General features: G+C 39.6%; 1 protein-coding gene across 1 annotated transcript in view; it reads left to right on the forward strand.

Moving 5' to 3' along the window:
- The window catches only part of snx29 (sorting nexin 29), a 225,082-nt gene that overhangs the window by 138,262 nt on the left and 64,719 nt on the right, over positions 1–22,101 (forward strand). Inside the window, exons 16-18 of the mRNA XM_059324471.1 lie at positions 7,562–7,678; positions 10,025–10,080; positions 10,429–10,510. Coding sequence (XP_059180454.1) covers positions 7,562–7,678; positions 10,025–10,080; positions 10,429–10,510 — 255 coding nt within the window. The remainder of the gene's footprint in view (positions 1–7,561; positions 7,679–10,024; positions 10,081–10,428; positions 10,511–22,101) is intronic.

Below are 22,101 nucleotides of genomic sequence, written 5' to 3' on the forward strand. Positions count from 1 at the left end.
AGGTACAACAATGACGGGAGAGTGGGGGAAAAGAATACCCCAGCATGCACACAGACAACAGAACGTGGTGATACAAATCCAACAAATGAACCCCTGAGTGTTTTGCTCCATATTCTAGGGATTTGGGGGTTGGGGGGCAGTGAGTACTTAGGGGGAGATAGCAGGTCAACAGTCAACCTGGTCTCACAGGAATCCGTGAAATAGCCACGGATTCGCTTGACTCGAAATCCGTGGAATAGCCACGGAATCACTCAAATTTCCGTGAAACTGACACGGATTTCGCTCCAATGCAAGTTAATGACAGTCATATTTTTCTGGCGAGATCTTCACCACAAAGTGATTATGTACATTCACTGAGTGAATATTTAGAAAATAAAACATATATTTCTCATTAGAAATGTGATCAAAATCCATTTTTATGCAGAAACTAAGTCAAAATATTGATTTTTTTCACTAAAAATGAGAGAACTGTCCGCCATGTTTTTTGTTCTGACCACCGGAACCTTGAAAGTCACGTGACTTGGAACAAACCAATAGGAAAAAATATCCATGGAATAGCCACGGGATATAACTGTCATTAACTAGCATTGTAGCGAAATCCGTGTCAGTTTCACAGAAATTTGAGTGATTCCGTGGCTATTCCACGAATTTTGAGTTAAGCAAATCCGTGGCTATTTCACAGATTCCTGTGAGACCAGGTTGCAACAATAGATGCCACATGGAAGTGTTGTGCATCATCTGAAAGCTGGGAACCTAAAGATTAATTTGATCTTAGCACTGAAGATCTAGTCATGAATCTTATTAATAAGTTGATTAATTAATTAAACTGTGACTATGTATAAGGTTTTCGAAGATTATGATATGACTATATGAAGGCCATTGCCATGCTCGATTATGTCTCATAAGTTGTTGCAGCGATTTTGGAGTTTAGTACACAGATTTGGTGCTAAATTTGACCATTTTTGACCACTTGACAATGGATAAAAACGATAAAAAATCCCTCCAAAATGCCCCATTAAGACACCAAGACCTTAAGCAATACCATAGTAAAGCCCATGCTTTGATTTGCTTTCAAAAACGTTACAAGCTTTGGAGATTTATGTGTTTTCAGCGTTTGGATGCTGAGGACTTCTGTTCTGGAAACTACTGAGAAACTCCCTTATTGTCAATATACTTTTGAAAAGCCATACATCATCTTCTGAATTCTCTAGGTCTCTGGTTTCTGATTGTAAAGTTTCATGAGGCTGTGTTTAGCCTAGAAGTCACAGCAGCTCATTTTATACAGTGAGGTCAAGTTTAAAATAGTCTCACTACAATAAAATGGGGGAAAACATCAAAACACATGAATAAAGTGAGCTCATTAAATCCACAAGAGTCTCCGATTTCCAGTCATGCCCAATTTATGCAATTCGAAGACTGTTTAGGGACCCCAGTATGCAGAAATATTCAAATAAATAATTTTTAAGAATAGTAAAAAAAAGTCACATTCACATTGAATAAAGTGGGCATGTCTTTAAAGGGGAGTCATGTCGGTACCTATAGAACACATTTGCATTTGAATATCTTGAGGTCAGAGGTCAAGGGACCCCTATTGACCTACACAAACACAAGATATGTATTTATTTCCATTTCACGCAGCTCTCCTCTTTGAATCAGGTTGTTTTTGATGCACAACATTGGGCGAAGTCTTTATAGTGTTAGTCACGTTAAACACATTGCTCAATTCAGTGTTTTGTCCGACAACGTATTTAACATTCTCTATCAGTCCTCTCATGCTTTCTCGGTTTCTGTTGATGCAAATCTAACAGATTCATTAATGCAGCGATCGCCTCTGCCTGTCTAAAAGCTAAAAGCTTTTACGTTGGATTAAATATAGACATTAACGTTTCAGCAACAAGTGACAGAAGCAGCGCTATCTGACGGGACCGGCAGCATTTAAACCTCAGAAGTTAGCGATGCTGTGGTCACATTTTGAGGCGAGCACACAGCAGACCTCGTGATGCAGAGTGTGATCTGTGCTCCTGTGGCCTCGCTGGGTGCTGATGAATACTGCATTTGAGGATGAAGACTAAATCGGATTAGTTTTTTGCCATCAGGGCCCCCGTTAAACCGAATACCTTGCCGCAGGAGCCAGGCTAAGTTAATTCACTACCGTCTTTCAGATCACTCATGCATAGGCTCATTTTTATGTAGCGTTTGATTTAAACTACTTTTTAACAGCTTGTTGTAATTCAGTATCAGTGTTATATTTCTATATCTGTCAATCACACATTTTTTTTTAAATTCCCCTCTGTGGCTCAATGGAGGGCATTCAAATTTGAGTTTGCTTGAGGCGGACATATTTGTTATTATTTGGCCCAGAGGCAGTCGGCTCCAGAGGTGGGGACAACACATGTACGGTAGCCTTGCTTTCTGTTATTTCCAATAAGCCGTTGCCATGGCAACTGAGGGTTTCAAACGACTTTAATGCCGCTGCCAAAAGACTGAATTCAGTGAGTTTTTGTAAAAGTTTGAAACATTCATTACATGTATTCTCCTGAAATTCCACAGCAGCATCACCTCTGCACCTAGCTGCAGTCTGACTTCTGGAGAGCTTCACATGTTTTCAACAACATTCATATTCCAAGTACAGAAACAGTTTTTGGCAGCTGTCATTGTTGTGAAGCAAGAGGGAATGTCTAACATTAAAATTACACCATGAAGGAATCATTTCATTGGCCAAAAACACTTTAAATGCAAATATGGTGTCTAATATAATATCTTATCAGTCTCAAAGGAACAGTACGCATTTTGGGGAAACTGGCTTAGACCCTTTCTTCGCGAGAGTTTGCATGAGAATATCAATACAATTTTCATCTCTGACATACAAATTTGAGGTACTTGTACTTTACTTGAGTACTTCCGTTAATGTAACTTTATACTTCTACTCCACTACATTTTAGAGGCAATATTGTACTTTTTTATTCCAATAGCTGTGAGCTGTAGTTACTTTTCAGGTAAATATTGAACATGAAAAACATGATAAATATAAAGTAATTACCCCCCCTTTTTTTTTTTTTTTATAAATCAAACCATCCATCCATCCTTCCATTTTCTTCCGCTTATCCGGGGCCGGGTCGCGGGGGCAGCAGGATAAGCAGGGCATTCCAGTCGTCCCTCTCCCCAGCCACAACGTCCAGCTCCTCCTGGGGGACCTCGAGGCGTTCCCAGGCCAGGAGAGAGATATAATCCCTCCACCGTGTTCTGGGTCTTCCCCGGGTTCTCCTACCAATTGGACGTGCCCGGAACACCTCTAACGGGAGGCGCCCGGGAGGCATCCTTACCAGATGCCCAAACCACCTCAACTGACTCCTTTCGACGCGAAGGAGCAGCGGCTCTACTCCGAGCTCCCTCCGGATGTCTGAGCTCCTCCCCCTATCTCTAAGGCTGAGCCCAGCCACCCTACGGAGGAAGCTCATTTCAGCCGCTTGTATCCGCGATCTTGCTCTTTCGGTCACTACCCAAAGCTCATGACCATAGGTGAGGGTTGGAATGTAGATGGACCGGTTAATCGAGAGCTTTGCCTTCCGGCCTAGCTCCTTCTTCACCACGACGGTCCGGTACAACGCCTGCATTACTGCTGACGCCGCTCAAAACCGCCTGTCCATCTCACGCTCCGTTCTACCCTCACCCGTGAACAAGACCCTGAGATACTTGAACTCCTTCGCTCCCCACCCAGAGGGGGCAGTTCACCGTTTTCCGGCAGAGAACCATGGCCTCAGACTTGGAGGTGCTGACTCTCATCCCACCCGATTCGCACTCGGCTGCAAACCGCCCCAACGAGTGCTGGAGGTCCTGGTCTGATGAAGCCAAAAGAACCACATCATCTGCAAAAAGCAGAGATGCAATTTTAAGGTCACCAAACCGAACCCCTTCCTCCCCCCGGCTGCGCCTTGAGATCCTGTCCATGAAAACCACGAACAAAATCAGAGACAAGGGGCAACCCTGGCAGAGGCCAACACCCACTGGGAACGTGTTTGACGTTGTGCCGAGTATGCGAACACAGCTCTCACTTTGGTAATATAGGGACCGGATAGCTCGTAGCAATGAGCCCGGTACCCCATATTCCCGCAGTACCCCCCACAAGACTCCCCGAGAGACGCGGTTGTAGGCCTTCTGCAAGTCCACAAAACACATGTAGACTGGATAAGCAAACTCCCATGACCCCTCCAGAAGTCTCGCAAGGGTAAAGAGCTGGTCAGTTGCTTCACGACCAGGACGGAAGTCGCATTGTTCCTCCTAAATCAAACCACATACCAGTATATAAAGTAGTCTGTACTTAAATACTAATTTGAGCCACTTCTACTTTACTTGAGTAGTTCCATTGTTTGCAACTTTATTCTTTTACTCTTCTACATTTGTCTACCAGCTTTAGTTTCTTCTTCGTCTAATAAAAAATGCCAAATTTGGTTATTTTGAATGTTTATTATAAACGAAAGGATTAAATGTTCCTTTGTGAATTGAATATATTCCTGCTTCTTAAGCCAAATAAACTCTTTAAAAGCCTCTTGGATCTGTTGGAAAAAGCATTGCCACAAAGCTGCAAACAGGCTGTTTTTCTCTTTCTTTTAAAGCTGTGTGGTTCTCACAGGACAGCAAGACATGAGGATTTTATAGAATATGATGCGTTTCTGTAGCTTAAACTAAACAACATATATAAAGGAGTTAAAGGGAGCACAACTTTAAACATCTACAGCTGTTGAATACAATAAAAACATCAATGCCATGGTGTTATTTATAAAGAAAATCATATATAGTATATGATGATAGTACATTAGGATGTCAGTTATTACTTACAGTTACATACTTTTGGGTTTTGAAAGGAGGACTTTTACTTACAAGGAGTAATTTCACAGTGAGATATTAGTACTTAACCTAAGTAAGGGATGTGAATACTTCCTCCAACACTGAAATTTTAGATCCAAACTGGTATCAAAACATAAAATCTCCTTTGACACCAAACTATTTTGTGAAGCGTTTCACGCTCATCCTCACTGTTGTTGTTACATAAGGAGCCTCTCCTCCTCCTCCTCCTCCTTCATGGCAGTGTGTGGGCCCTTAAATGGGATGTGAATAAGTTAATGTGTGAAGGTCGCTGTCGGAGCAACAGTGGCGCAGCGGCTCGGCTCACCTGTCAGCCGGAGATGGCGCTCTGCCGAAGCGGCTGTGACAGCAGGTGTCCTCCATACAGCACAGTGTGTGTCACAGCTGTCAGTCTCCTGACAGAGACCTGTCCACTCTGTCCGGCCCTGTTAGGCAGACGGGTCGGGGGAAACACACACACAGAATAGTTGGGCCATATTTCCATGAGCACACACACACACACACATGTGAATCACACCACGTCAAGGTCAGTTAAAGGTGATGACAATTGATTAGCAGGCTGGCAGGAGGCTGACTGTTTAGGATATGAACTGGTTTCACCCCCTCACGCTCTCTCTCTCTCTCTCACTCTCTCTCTGTGTGTCTAGCTGTGTCTCTCTATGTCTCTCACCCCTCTCTCCTTCCGTCCCTGTCAGGGGTTTGACTGTTTCCCAGAATCCGTCCTGCTGTCAACATTCATTACATCATGACATTGATCACCTGGAGTACTTCTGCCTTTTCTCTGTTAAACGGAAACTGTGTTGTTGTTGTTGTTTTTTACAGCAATGCGGGTCATGCTATACATAATGTGTTTACATGATTTTACATGATGTTAGTTATTACTTACAGTTACATACTTTTGGGATTTGAAAGGAGGACTTTTACTTACAAGGAGTAATTTCACAGTGAGGTATTAGTACTTAACCTAAGTAAGGGATGTGAATACTTCCTCCAACACTGATCACACAATGCGGTCATGCTATACATAATGTGTTTACGGTTGATGTGATTTTCTGTTGTCCATTGTTTTTGATTGATTGATTGATTGATTGATTGATTGATTGATTGTATAAAAATGATTGATAAAAAACAAGTTTAAATATTAATAGATGAATAAATAAAAAACAAAACAAAAAAGCAAAAAAATTTGCAAGCTCGAAAGGGGGTAGGAAGAAGTAAAAAAATGTTCTAGTCCTACCACTTGGTCAGTATATACATATATGAATAATCAGTATAGTCACATACAAATATTATAAATAATTATATATATACATATACTATAAACAATTTATAGATTGATTGATTGATTGAGAATTTATTTGAACGCAAAATAAAAGATGAACATTTAAAAACAAACAAACAACAATAAATACAAGACAACAACACAAAATGAAACAACAAGACTCAACACTTATTTGTGTTCTTTACTGTGTAATTTACTATTTACCATTTTGACTGGGTATGCATCATGCTAAGCTAACTATTTCAACTGGGTATTCATTACTTTAAGATAACTATTTCAACTGGGTATTCATCACTTGAAGCTAACTATTTCAACTGGATATTCATTACTTTAAGCTAGCTATTTCGACTGAGTATTTATCATGCTAAGCTAACTATTTCAACTGAGTATTTATCATGCTAAGCTAACTATTTCAGCTGGGTATACATTACTTTAAGATAACTATTTTGACTGGGTATTCATCATGCTAAGCTAACTATTTCAACTGGGTATTCAACAAACAAACAACAATAAATACAAGACAACAACACAAAATGAAACAACAAGACTCAACACTTATTTGTGTTCAAAAGGAGTGGGAAGAAGCCAAAGCTTATTAAATCCCACCCCTTCTCCCTATGTTAATTTACTATATTCAGTTATATAATAACAATAATATTTATATATATGTATGTATAACATAGTAATGTAGTTTATAAACTTGTTATTACCATTATTAACATACCTAACTTGTTATTAACTTGCAAACACATAAGTACACATACACCCATGTAGTCATAATGAGACAACAATGAACAAACAAACAACAACAACACACAAAAAAGAAAAATAGTAATAATACATTTAAAATATAAAATGTCAACAATAACCACCTACAGTCAATTCACACACCCGTTTTTATCCCTATATTGTGTGAGGAAGACGTGCTTTTTATATTTGATTTTTTGATTGATTGATTGATTGATTGATTGATTGTCTTTATTTCGAACATGCAAGCAAGTAAAAAAACAACAACAACAAAAACAAGTTTAAATATTAATAGATGAATAAATAAAAAACAAAACAAAAAAGCAAAAAAAAAATTGACACAGACACTTTCTGCAAGCTCGAAAGGGAGTAGGAAGAAGTAAAAAAACTTATTGAGTCCTACCCCTTAACAGGTCTCTATATCTATATACATGTATAAATATGAATAATCAATATAGGCATATACAGACATTATAAACAATTATATATATATATATATATATATATATACTATAAACAATTTATATTACATTGTAAATACCTATACATGTATATTGTAAACTACTATATAAATATAAATATTATAAACATAATATGTTTCATGAAGTGTTTAATGTTTGAACATTGTTTTAATTACATCATAATCGCTTTTTTCTGTGTCTGCTGCAGGTGGCTGAGATGCACGGTGAGCTGATAGAGTTTAATGAGCGCCTGTACCGCTCCCTCATGGCCAAAGACCACCTCATTGTCCAGATGAGACAGGAACTCATTGACCTGAGAGGCCCGGTGAGTGACTGGGCATGCACACTGATGTCACCTCTCATCTGCAGGGTTTTCCCGCTGTCTCTGCCACCCTACTATTTTCTCCTCTTGATTTTGTTTGATTTTCATCTCCACCTTCCCCTGTTTGTTTTTGCGGTGGTCCTGCTCATTTTTCCTACACGGCCAATGGCTGCCAGTAACTGCATCTTCCCTGAAGTTGTCATCCGTGAGATTCCTGTTTTCTTTTTTCTGTTCTGCAGCTCTCTGACAGAGAAAATCTGTCAGTCAAACAGTGTGTGCTCACATCTTTCTACTTTTCTGCTGATGAGGTTTGATTTTCTGTAGGTGGTGCCCATCACTGCTGACACTAACTATCCAAAGAAGTGGTTCAAACTAACTACTTTTTCTCAGCACTTTGAAAGTGGTCCTCTACAAAAACAACAACAACAAACACATCCAGAATGCCAACATCTGTTCATGCTCAGGAGAGCTGGAAGCAGTGTGGACACACAAACACACACACACTGTCCACACACAGCGGCAGTGATGGGAGCCCCAGGCTGAAGATGGAGCCTCTTATCCTGCAGCTTCAGTCCTGCTCTGCTGGACCACTCACTCTGTGTGTGTTGCTCTCTGGCTCCCAATAGCTGCTACAGATGACCAAACCTCAGTCACTTTCTACCCTCACTGTCGCTCTCTCTTTCTTTCACTCTGCTACTTTCACGGTGTGTGCGTGTGTCTCTGTTTGTGTGTGACACTCTTGGAGGGTTTGATCAAAGCCTGGAGGCTGGAGACCCCACTAAAAGGGGGCTTGGTGAGAGTGTTTTGCCCAGGTTTAGATAGTCTCTCTGGAAGCGCTTGACAAGAGAGATGGAGGGAGGCGGACACACACAGACACACTCATTTCACACACAGACACACTCTCATCCAGAAGGCCAACATCTGGACCTGGTCATGTGGTTCCTCGGGGGACCTGGAAGCATGCACAGAGTGAAACAAATCGCAGGCTTGATGCACTCACACACAAAATACACACAAACTTGCGTATAAATGGTGTCAAATTAGGAAACCACTGCTAATTCAGTAATAACAGCATGACACACACAACACATATGTGCATGAATAGGCATTCCAGATGTGTGCCTCAGGTGAGTAAACAGTGTATTGCATGTTGCAGTGGTTACAGATATGATGAACTCCCAGTGGTCCAAGAGAGAGTTCATGAGCCAGACGGCTAACTGACTGATTCTGTGTAACGTGGCTTTCGCCACTACTGCACCTTGTTAGGACACTTGTGGCATTCATTCCAATGGGAGAAGTGAAAGTGAACACAGGTTATGAATGTATAGTTGTATAAATGACCTTTTGATACAGAAAAGGTTTCAACCATTAACTACTTTAAGCTAACTGTTTAACCTGTTTTTAGGTTACTTTTAACTGCCTCAATAGTGTTCATTTGATGGCTTATGTTTATGAATTACTTTTATCTTACCATTTTAACCGTTTAGTCATTACTTTGGGCAAATATTTTGACTGGGTATTGATCACATTTAGCTAACCATTTCAACTGGGTATTCATCATGCTAAGCTAACTATTTCAACTGGGTATTAATTACTTTAAGATAACTATTTCAACTGGGTATTCATCACCTTCAGCTAACCATTTCAACTGGGTATTCATTACTTAAAGATAACCATTTTAACTGGGTATGCATCATGCTAAGCTAACTATTTCAACTGGGTATTCATCACTTGAAGCTAACTATTTCAACTAGATATTCATTACTTTAAGCTAGCTATTTCGACTGAGTATTTATCATGCTAAGCTAACTATTTCGACTGAGTATTTATCATGCAAAGCTAACTATTTCGACTGAGTATTTATCATGCTAAGCTAACTATTTCAGCTGGGTATTCATTACTTTAAGATAACTATTTTGACTGGGTATTCATCATGCTAAGCTAACTATTTCAACTGGGTATTCATCACTTTAAGCTAACTATTTCAACGGTTTATCCAGTAGATTTCACTGACTGTTTTATATAGTTATATAACTCATTTATTCCATTAACATTGTTTGTAGTTCATTATTATTTCTAATCTGCTTGCTTGGATTCCCAATCCCAGCACATAGTTTAGGTGTGTAGGTGTTACCGACTGAGGGAGGTGTGTACTGTGCAGTCGGCCTACTGTTGTTAATTGCTGTAAATATACTAAAGTTTAGCATTTTCCTTAGCACAGATACAAGTGCCCCTGGTTGCGAGCCATTTGCGTATTGGAAAATGTGTGTATGGTATGCTTGTATATGAGTTTATGATGTATGTCTTTTTTTTCTTACTCATTATCAATCTTTCCCTCTTTGATTCCAGGTCGCAGGTGATTTAAGCCAGACGTCAGATGACCCCAGCCTGTCAGATTTTGAGACGTAAGAATATCCCATATCTCCATTTCTCTCTTTTATGTTTATTAATTTGCAAAAGCGGCATGTCAACCATGTAAATGATCTGTTTTCCCAGCATAATTGTATCTATAAGTCACTCTTTCTCGAGTTTACATTCAAACAAACACTGTTTGATGTTATACATTTATTAATTACACTCTAAGATCATGACCAAATTAGATCTGGAGAAGTTTTACCACAGTGAGCTGTAATTTGCTGTAGCTGTCCAAGCATAGCGCTGACACACTGTTTATGTTTCTGCGATAATGATAATGATGATGATGATGATAATGACGACGGCATTGAGGACGGTTTGTTGTTTGTGTCACTCAGGGCTCATCGCGCTCTCATCAACGTGTGGATCCCCTCTGTGTTCCTGCAGGGCAGAGCAGCCAACGCCTACCACGTCTACCAGGTATACACCGCCACTTTAACCCATAAGAACCCAGACCTATTTATCCTTAAAGGAAAATTATGGGGGATATACCACAGACCAAGTGGACCACATAGAACACATTTATGATGTTTTAACCCTTGTGTGGTGTTCGGGTCTGTGGGACCCGTTTTCATTTTTTATTAAAAGAAAAATGATACAATTAATTAATTTTTCAAACTGAGACTCACTGACTTTGGCTCATTTTCTGTGAAGAACATATATCAGAATACATATTTAATGACCACACACCATACACCCCCCCTACACATTTCTATTACATATAAGATGTCCGGGTCCACTGGACCCGGGGCTAATAGAAGTGTGGAAATTGATGTTCAGTCTGTCTTGACTGATATGTTTACTCTGTGTTCATGTGTTCAGCTTGTGTTGTGCATCATCTGTTCAGTATTTTAACATAAAAGTATTTGATTGTGAGGCATTAAAAGCCACAAAATGCAACGGGTCCATCAGACCCACAAACACTGGCTGAGTAACAACAATATGAACATTACACAAATAATAAGTTATAAATGTGACCTAACAAAGGTAAAGGGCAAATATTAACCATATATATTGTTTATACTGCTTGTAATTGGGATAAGGTAAACATCTGTTCAGTATTTTAACATAAAAGTGTTTGATTGTGAGGCATTAAAAGCCACAAAATGCAACGGGTCCATCAGACCCACAAACGCTGGCTAAGTAACAACAATATGAACATCACACAAGGGTTTAAGAAAAAATTCTACCCCTAAATATCAAAGATCTGTGATGTGACATATACATTACATTGGGCCTTTATGGTATTTATGGTTATGATATTTCTTATTTTTAAATTTTTTTTTAAATTGACCCATTTTCTGCTTACAGAGACACAAATTTGCCTTTTTCTCTGCATCTCCACAACATTTATCAAAGTTGTGACATTAATAGTGCTGTTTAACAACAAATTATTTTCCAGATTTGTTTTTAAGTAACAAAATAAGAATAAATCAATAATGAATAAAAACAGAGATGCCTTTTTGTTTGCATCTCCATAACATATATATCATAATTGCGACTTTAATTTGTTCAGGAAATATACGTCACTTAGGGATTTAATGAGTTAAGGTGAAGCATAAAGCTGAATATGGGAGATTCTAGAAGATTTAAAGTGTTTGTTACACAGGTGTCACCATAGGTTCTTATGGGTTAATATCTGTGTCCACTGTTTACCAGTACAGCCTTCACATAAGGACTTATTGCTTCAGTCACCATATGGCCATGCTTGCTGTTGTTGGAAACATTACCCAGAGGACATAGAAGCTGATGAAAACAAAGTACTAGAAGAAGGTTTTTTTGTGATCAATTTGTTCGAGTTAAACAAAACAAAAGAGAGGGATGGAGTTACAAGTTCATTAAGCCAAAGGGAGCAAATGAGCAAGCTCTGAAATAATTAAACATTAAACCAAGTTTGCATTAATACCTCACCATCAGTGTTCATTAACATTAGTGCATTCAGGGCTTTTTTTTCTCACTCAACAGCTCAAGTAGTCCAAATGAACACCTTGCTGGAAAGGGACAAAGCTGTTTTTAGCCAAGCTAGCAGCGAGGCTCAAAGGGATGGCAAGATGGTCTAAGATGAAATATCTTAACAAAAATTTGATGGATTGTCAAGAAATGTAGTGCCCAGAAGATACATGCAAATGAGTTTAGTGATCTTTTGACTTTTCCTGTGACGCCACTGTTACGACCCGGCTCGATTTTGAGAGCAGTAACATGTGAAAAGGTATAGAAATGAAGGTGGAACGTAACACTGGGAGGTTCTGGTTAAATCAGGTTTTTATTAACCAGTAAGAGAATGCTTTTACAACAAAATCTAACAAAAAGAGGCTGTATGGGGCTGACAATAGGCAATACAATATACAACTAACATAAATTACCAAACTCTTGGCTTAAAGAAAATACTATAGAACAAAAGGAGGTCAGCAACCATAAGCTTTCACAAAACCAACAAAGCAAACTAAGATTTAACAAAGGGTGTCCAAACTCTTGGTGTTCTTTAACTAACAAAGTGACAAACTACAGAATTTACAAAGTTCAAAAGAAACACACTGTCTGAAACCCTCTCAGACAGTCGAACAATACTGCTGCGACAGACAACAATACTCTTAATTTACACAAATTGACCCAACAGCAAAGGCAGACTGTTCACTGTCTCACAGCCGCCATGAACTGTGAACACATGAGCCTTTTATAAGGTGCAGCCTGTTGATTGACGACTTCTGATTGGCTGCCTCGCAGGAATCTCTGCCGCACCAATCACAGAGGAGTAGAGGCAGTAGAACCAGGAAGTAGGCAGTCTCTCAGCTCCAGAAAGGTCGAACCAACTCCAGGCAACCTCACAGCTGAATTTACATAAATACAGAGTAATGCAGAGAAACAATACAATAAATAAAGAACGGCAGGCAGCCGTAACACCACCAGGAGGTCATCTGGTAGACTGTTTGTCAGAAAAATGTTTTTGTGGGGAAGAGGGATTTGATTTTTCTCTCCCATCACAGAAGAAGACGTTTAAAGTGACAGTCCCTTTTTATGTTGTCAACTCTACAACATATCTGTGTGTGCTTTGTCATTGAGTGGTACCTCGATCAATCAATCCAAAAATAGCGATCCTCAGTTTGTAATAGAGACCAATGTATCTGCTTTAATCATGGTGTTTCTGTAAGTTGACAGTGATCTGTGGCCATGTCAACAAACTGGTTTTGTCAGGGTTTTAAGAGTGGAGCGAAGTAAAAACAAACGGAGAAGACATTCTGCCTTAGTTGAGGCAGTCACTATCGTTACTGCTACTGCTCTTTGGTTTCCGGCTCGGTGGCAATTGATGACTAATCATTAGTCTCTTTTTTTAACCAAGAAAACCCTTGGTCGTGCTAGCCTGGGTATACCCATACTGCCTTGCGCGCTCAAATTTAATTTCGAACCTCCAGGCGGTCTGGAAACCAGGAAGCTTTCTTAGTCCTGTTTTAGGGATCCAATCACAGAGCGGGGAGGGACGGCAAGACGATGACGCGTACTACTCGGCACTTGGAAGCTTGTAGATTTCTTACGGATCCAACATGGCTGCTGCAGATGCGAAACTCTCTTTAGCTGTAGATGGTGTTTTAAATAGTTTAGAGCGAAAGTTGAAAGGCGAAAGGTCTCTCAGCGGCTCCGCTGTCCCCCGGCTCGTAGCGAGATCACTGGTAGCGCCGTTTGCGGTCTCGCGGGTGATCTGGCTACTAGCCGGGGGACAGCGGAGCCGCCCAGAGGCCCGCAGCAGCTTGTTTATTGCCCATAAAATCAGTGGATGTGTGTGGCTGAATGACATGAGGGGGAATAAAGCGTGAAAATAAATAATCTTGCAGAAAGCGAGAACTGGAGAAGCAACGCAGCAAGCAACACTCTCTCACAGACACACACACAACAAACATCCATTTCTGTAGCTCTACTACGTCATCTGGTATAACTGATCTGATTGGCTAAGAGCTACCTACAGACGCTTTTGATAGACATTCTAAGCGCCCAATAAACGGCTCCGGAGGATCGTAAACCACACCTCCTCTATGGAGAAATGAACGGCTGGTTCCCAGACGACATTTCATTTGAGAATAGTCTGGTGTTAGCCAGGCTATGGTCGTGTAGTGATGCCAGATAAATCAGTCAACTTGAGGGAGTGGGCTGATACACAAGTTGGGAGTTTTGTGGACTGAATTGTCTCATAAACTATCGGATTGACTGTAGACTACTAGTTTTGTTTTCCAAAGATTGCCTCAAATACATGCCTCAGAAGCAGCTTTTCTAGAACTTGATGCCAAGAAAAGATTTAAAAAAAGAAAATACTATCCACTTTTTCACTGTTCTTTTCCATCACAGAGTTTAAAGTGACAGTTCCTTGTTTGTGTTGTCAATTCTCCAACATACAGCTGCATCTCAATAAATTAGAATATCATAGAAAAGTGTATTTATGTCAGTAATTAAATTCAAAAAGTGGAAATAACACAGTATGTAGATCCATTACACACAGAATGAAACATTTCCTGTCTTAATCTATTTAATTTCTTCTAATTATTTACATTTACATTTGCATTTAGTCATTTAGCAGATGCTTTTATCCAAAGCGACTTACAGGAAGAATAAAAAGCAAACAATCAAGGTTTAGTGCAAAAAGAGCTATTAGTGCATCAATAAGTGCTAGTGACAATGCTTTAAGGAGTAGAGTTATCGTGTGGTGCTAGGAGAGAAGATGCTCTCTGAAGAGCTAATTATGATGATAATACATTTAATGAAGACCTAAAATTCAGTGTCTCAAAAAATTTGAATATTACAAAAGACAAATTTTAAAAAGTATGTTTAATATGTAAATGTTGGCCTCTGAAAAGTATGTCCATCTATATGCCTCAATACTTGGTTGGGGCTGTTTGACTTGAACTACTGGAAATTTACTTTTCCATCATATTCTAATGTATTTAGATGCACCTGTGTGCCTTGCAAGGTTATTATAGTTAACGAAAACTAGAATTGAAAAAACATTTTCGTTAACTGAAATAAAAATAAAAACGAGAGTTTTTAAAAAAACGATAACTAACTGAAACTGTATTGTGTGGTTACAAAACTAACTAAAACTAACTAAAATTATAGTGAAAATGTCCTTAGTTTTCGTTTTTGTCAACTTTTTTCATTCATAATTCAGTGTTTCTATTTGAACATGCAACACATGGTAAATATGTTTACTGAGACTGGGATGTCTACACTCTAACCAAAATTCAAAACACCTGGAACTGTAAGAGTTTATAACCTTATTGGGGCTGAGATGATAAACCAAAGGAAATAAAATATTTATATATATAATATTTATTATAACCTCTTTGAATCTGGCACCCAACACATACCCATTACAAAAAAACAAAAACTAACACTAAAACTAATAAAAACTAAACTAAAACCAAGCATTTTAAAAGAATAAAAACTAAACTAAAACTAGCAAACTCACTCTAAAAACTAACTAAAACTAACTGAATTTGAAAACAAAAATTCACAACGAAATTAAAACTAAAACTAATGAAAAATCCAAAACTATTATAACCTTGGTGCCTTGTCATCAATTGGTACCTCGATAAAACTTTTCTAGACTTTAATCAATCCAAGAATAGTCACTGCACTTCCCACTCCACTCTTTGCCACTCCTAAGTTCATAATCAAGCCTTGTTAGCACTTATGACATTCATGTTTACAGCAATAATAATATCACAAGTCCACTTGTGCCAGGCACTTATCTAAGTCAGGTGTGTTGGGAACTGAACTGGAGAGCAGCTTAACAAACCGAATTGCTGCTTCCTGTTGTATCTGTCAAGTTATCGAGCAAAGTAGACAACGGCGGCTCATTCCCTCGGTGACTGTTTTACCGTGTCTGTCACATTAACAAGGTGTTACACCTCAGCTCCTTCTCCGAGCCGTCCACCGCTTTCCCCCCTGTGAGACAGCAACACACACACATGCACGCAGACATTCGGTCCCCTGGTTCGGCTTTGTGAGACAGATAGAGAAACACACACATACAGACTTTGGCACTAACACACATGGATATAGTGGGACAAACACAAATATATTGTTCACTGGGTGGAATACACACACACACACACACTAACACACACACACATACCTGCTCATGGGGATTTGCAGACACTGATACAAATGCAGGTCAGACACACACAGATGCACGCAGAAACACATGCAATTGCAGGTACAGTAGACACTGCTGTACAGGGCCACTTGACAGAATAACACACACACACACACACACACACACACACACACACACACACACTGCTGTTATCTGCTCTGTAGCCATGGGTTACAGCTGTAACGTTAGTCAGGGGAAACCATATGGCACGGGAAGAGACAGGTGACACATCCTCAGCTCTAACTGATAGTCAGGACTGGCTGGATAGCGAGCTCAGCCCGGCTCACCTTATACATAATAGATGTAAATTCACAACTCAGGGCTTGAGCTGAGAGCTGTCTGACACCTTTTTGTGTGAAATTATCTCCGTCCTCCCGAGCGACAATGACAAATTAGATGCATTGTTTTAATCCCTCTTGTTCCTGTCACTTACATCTTCAGACCCGTTTGCACAGAGTGTTCAGTGTGACACTTTGATAAATATATTGAGGCATGTCTCAAGTAAAAAATGATTTACAATTTGGTGGTAAAAATGCTCGTTCAGAAGGCAGCTCACTTTAAAATTTCAGCACAGATTTGGGAAAGTGACTTGTTCCCTGCAATTTTGGAGCTCATTCATGCAGCGGGACTTACAGGTGGGTGCATCATTATGTTGCTATCACAATTTTGGAAGAATCATTACACACTGATGAGGCCACTTAGCCCCACTTTATGCCAATAACAGCTATTTTAGTCATTCAGAATCCTTAAAAACTCTTCTAACAGTCCGGATGTACAACCCCAATTCAAAAAAAGTTGGGATGCTGTGTAAAAGGTGTAAAAAAGAAGGCATCAAATTCAGATTTCAGAGTGTTTATATACAAAAAACAAGTGTATCAGTTTGAACATATGAATGAATTAATTTTACCTGGTTAAATAAAGGATATTGATTGATTGATTGATTGATTGATTGATTGAATGAATGAATGAATGAATGAATGAATAGGTTCTTTGTATATATTGATTTTTCATTCCAATCGTTTATGTTTTTATACAATATAACCTTAATATTTTTCCAAAAACAGCACAGGAATTTGTCATTTCCAGCTACCTGGATCAGGGAAACCATCTAACTTTGAGGATTCAGGAAATACCTTCAGGACAGTAGTCATTGGTATTCAGTCTTTAGAAAATTGGATGCTTAGCTGTGTGACTGGAATGTAATGTTAAAACACGAGAGGCACGAACTGAGCCTAATCTCAAACACGAAGGTACAAATTTTCTATCAGCAAACCATAAAAGAAATCGGTTTCTCCTCGTGGCTTGAAAGATATTGTGTTACCTGAGGAAGTCCCACACGATAAATTGGATATGTTAACAGCTTGGTTAAAAGTATGTGGAACACACTGAGTGTGCAGATATCTACTATGCTCTGGGCAATAATCAGTGTCCACCTGCAGTTTCACATTCTTGGATCGACTCCAGCATCGAAATCTGAACATTTTCCTTGTGTTGCACCGATTTAGCCTAATTTCTCCCTCTCAATAACGGTCTGTGAGACTGCTGTCCAGCCCTGGAGCTGGTATAAAGCGCAGCCCATCTGGTGTATTGGATACTTCCCTTCCCAGAGCTATATTCGTCTAATGGCTCCCTATGGAAACAGCTTTTGTTCTTAGACAGGCTAATGGATGGCCAAGGTTACCGGAGTCATTGTTGTTAAGGTGAAGTTGTTGTGGTGATTGAACACCGAGCCAACAGTCTTAAAGACCAGAGAGTAACATGTGGAGAAGGCAGGGGTCTCTTTAAAATACCCTCAAGTGGGTGTATATAGACTTTTTTTCTCAGTCTTTTTCTCATTCTCGCACTCACACACACACACACACACACACACATACACACACACACGCATATGCTTGCAAAATGGAACCAATGATGAGAGCAATGAGCCATAGCCGAAGCTAGAGAGGGTTTTGGGAGGCTCGAAGAGTGAATGGGATTTTTAGAAGCCGGAGCCTAAGTTAGGTCACAGCAACCTTGTGGTTGAAAATAAGCACACTAACAGCTCTATGCTGCTGCTAAAGTCACCCAGAGAAGAAGAAAGGGGTTATCTAACCACCACCTCTCACATTGTGGGTCCCTTAATGTCTGCTTCTCGCCTTCTTCTCTTCCCCTCCTGCATCATCCCTCCTTCCTCCTGCCCTCCTTTCCTCTGCCAGATTGCACGGCATTATGGCGCCGCTAAAACTGCTCGCATTCCATTTTCACTCTTTGCATTTCTTCGGAGCCACTTTCCCTCTCCAAGCTTTTCTGAAATGACTTCCATCTAAAGCTCAGCTAGGCCTGTGGGATGGATGACGAGAGACAGAAAGAGATGGAGGGCGAGAGACTGATGGATTTGCTCCATTATCAGTCGGGCTTTGCTCTTTGTAGCACGCCATGCCTCTGGGCCTTCATCCCTCCATCGCTCCATCCCTCCCCGTGCCTCTTTTCCCCCGTTCTGAACTCATAATGAGAGTATTATACCGGCCGCGGCAAATCAGTGTCTCCCTCCCACACAATACCAACAATAGAGGCTATCATGGGAGGAGAGAAGGAAGCGTCCTTTGCACGCTGTCAACGAACACAAGGAGTCATTTGGTGTGTGCAGGAGAGTCTGTGTTTTCATTACCCGTGTATTTTAGGCTGGCATTGTGCTGTGAAAAGAGCATCAGTCAGGAGCTGATGAGGAACTCTTTTCACGAGAAATAGAGTGCCGGCTAGTTGTGTGTTATCAGGATGTGTGGAGTTGTGTGTGCCATAAGGCAGTTAGATAAAGCATATAGAGAAAATATGAGGACTTTGAAAGTGAGCTAAGAACTAAAGGGGATCTGGATCTAGATGGCATTGTGATTTGGTTTGTTGGTTCTTTACTCCATGATCCCCGCAAGATAAATCCTGAGTACCTTTGTGATTCTCTGACTTTTTATCACCAACAGAACAATGTTTACACTCTGTTTAACTGATTCATTTGATTGATTTGGCCAACATTTTGGACAGACTTTTGCCCAGATAAAGTGTTCTACTGACTTTGGTGATCCTAATGTCTTGACAGCTGTTGGATCATGAATTTAGGACAAATATAAACGTGTCCTTCAGGATGAACTGTTCTAACTAGAGTTGGGTCGGAGTAAAAATGTTCAAACCGGTTTCATGTCATTCGTGCCAAACACAAGACTGGACTGGTGTACAAGATTTTACCACTAGGTGTCGCACTTGACTCAGCAGCTATTTGAATTAGCAACTCCAATTGAATAGGAGGCGGAAATGCATCCCAAAGCTGGTTTGCTAACCGCCAATAAACAGAAGAAAAAGATGACGAGGGCAGCAGCTAGTGGCCGCGGTGAGCAGACGGGACCAGATGAGGAGGTAAATAAAAAAATAAAAAATAGTGCGATCGTCAGCACGCTTGTTAATCAAAGACGTCAAATGAAAACAGGTTGAAATCAATGATCAGTTTAAAGTTAACGCAGTTTAGGTACCGAAACATGGTACCGTTTCATTTTACATGAATCGGTACTCGGTAGTACCGACGGAATTCGGTCGGTACCTATAAAAGTACCGAATTCGGTACCCATCCCTAGTTTTCTGCCACCTCAACCACGTTATACTCATGTTACTTTCAGAAATAGTTCCACCTGATTATCAATCCAAGCAAATACATCTTAATCTGAAAATTTTAAATAAATATATTAGTGTGTGGTTTTAGCATTTAGCTATGTCTTTTGAGTATGCTGCTTACCACGCCACCTTAATTCAGGTAGCTACATTTTTGAGTCATATACCTTTCGGTCAGTTAATTAAGACACATCCCATTACTTCAGTGCATTTCCACAATGACATGTACTGCCCAAATATATCTATATATATATCACATTACCCCTCAGATTGGTGCGTCCTGATTACCACTCTTTTTTGTCTTATCTCAGAGGGGCAGAGTTACTGTTGAACCAGTAAAACTTTCAATTCTTGGATAGTGTTTGAAGTTTAGCTCAGGCTCACACACAACACAACATACTTTAACTCTGAATCATGCTATTTCGCTCAAGGTATTTTACATTTTTCTTGTCAGACACTCAGGGGCATTCCTGCTGAGAAACTCACTGCTGTGCTGCTGTCTGATGGGAGCTTTCAGGTCGTTGATTACTTGGTGTCATACCTGTGGTGCCGCAGCAGCAGGAGGGATATACTCTTTGTACGGCAGCTGACATCATCGAGCTATGAAGTTTTGTTTGCTAACAAAGACGAGACACACATAATTGGGATTACTTCTATGGTTGTACATTCTGATTAAGATTGTGAATAATTTGACAAGTTGCAGCGAGCAAGAACTCCTAATAAATTAAGTTTCCTCTGCTCGCAAACAAGAAACATCTACAGCTTACACTAGAAGAGGGGAAAAGGCCTGATTAGTGACTATTTAACTGCACCAAACACACATACACACACATTGCAACAGTGATTTTAGGATGCCATGAAGATAAGTCACCTTCATCTCTTTCTTCTTAATGACTCAGCTGGCAACGGAGCTAAATGTTATTTAAGAGTTTTGGTCCAACAAACTCATTGTGTTTACTGCCCCTTTCATGGATTTAGCCCTTCATGATCATCCATCTCTCCACCTCTCTTTCTCTCCTTCTTTACTCTTCTTTTTCTTTATTATCTGTCTCTTGTTCTTTTTTTATCAATCAGTCTTTACTTTTTTTTTCACCGCATCTTTCATCTTTGCAACCCCCCTCCCACGCTTTTGTCAATCTTCTTCCAATCATTTTCCATTCTTAGACAGTTTGGGAGGGTGGTGTTGCTCCTGATGATGAGTTCCAGGGCAAAAAGAAAAAAGGGACGGCCTCCCACTTCCACAGCAGTTTGACAACAACAATGAGTCACATATTTCTTCTTTACAACACTTCCCAGATGAGACAAAAACCTCTTTTACACATGTACTGTAACCTTGAACTTATCTAGACTTTACAGAGGAGCTGTATGTAAAAAAGCATGTGTTCGAGTCAGTTGGACCGGACATTAAACAGGACTGTACACAAACCTAGTTATTGTGCTGGGCTGGTGCTGGTGCTGGTGCTGGTTTACAGCAAGGTTATAATAGTTTTGGATTTTTCATTAGTTTTAGTTTTAATTTCGTTGTGAATTTTTGTTTTCAAATTCAGTTAGTTTTAGTTAGTTTTTAGAGTGAGTTTTCTAGTTTTAGTTTAGTTTTTATTTTTTGAAAATGCTTAGTTTTAGTTTAGTTTTTATTAGTTTTAGTGTTTTTGTAATGGGCTATGTGTTGGTGCCAGATTCAAAGAGTTCATAATAAATTTTTCCTTTGTTTCCTTTGGTTTATCCATCTCAGCCCCAATAAGGTTATTAACTCTTACAGTTCCAGGTGTTTTGAATTTTGGTTGGAGTGCAGACATCCCAGTCTCAGTAAACATATTCACCATGCGTTGCATGTTCCAATAGAAACACTGAATTATGAATGAAAAAAGTTGACAAAAACAAAAACTAAGGACATTTTCACTATAATTTTAGTTCGTTTTAGTTAGTTTTGTAACCACAAAATACAGTTTCAGTTAGTTATCGTTTTTTTGAAAACTCTAGTTTTTATTTTTATTTCAGTTAACGAAAATGTTTTTTCAATTCTAGTTTTCGTTATTTTGTTAGTTTTCGTTAACTATAAAAACCTTGGTTTACAGTTGGTTCAACTTGCAAACCATCTCAGAACCAGTTTATTTTCCCCAGGCTCGAGAGCCATATCATTATGTCATTGTATACATTTCCGCTCTCTCAGGTAGTACAACAACAATGGCAGACTACATCGTCTCTCTACAAATGTTGCAAGCCTACATTTGCATCC

Source organism: Centropristis striata, chromosome 21, assembly GCF_030273125.1.
Source record: "Centropristis striata isolate RG_2023a ecotype Rhode Island chromosome 21, C.striata_1.0, whole genome shotgun sequence".
Classification (NCBI taxonomy): Eukaryota; Metazoa; Chordata; class Actinopteri; order Perciformes; family Serranidae; genus Centropristis; species Centropristis striata.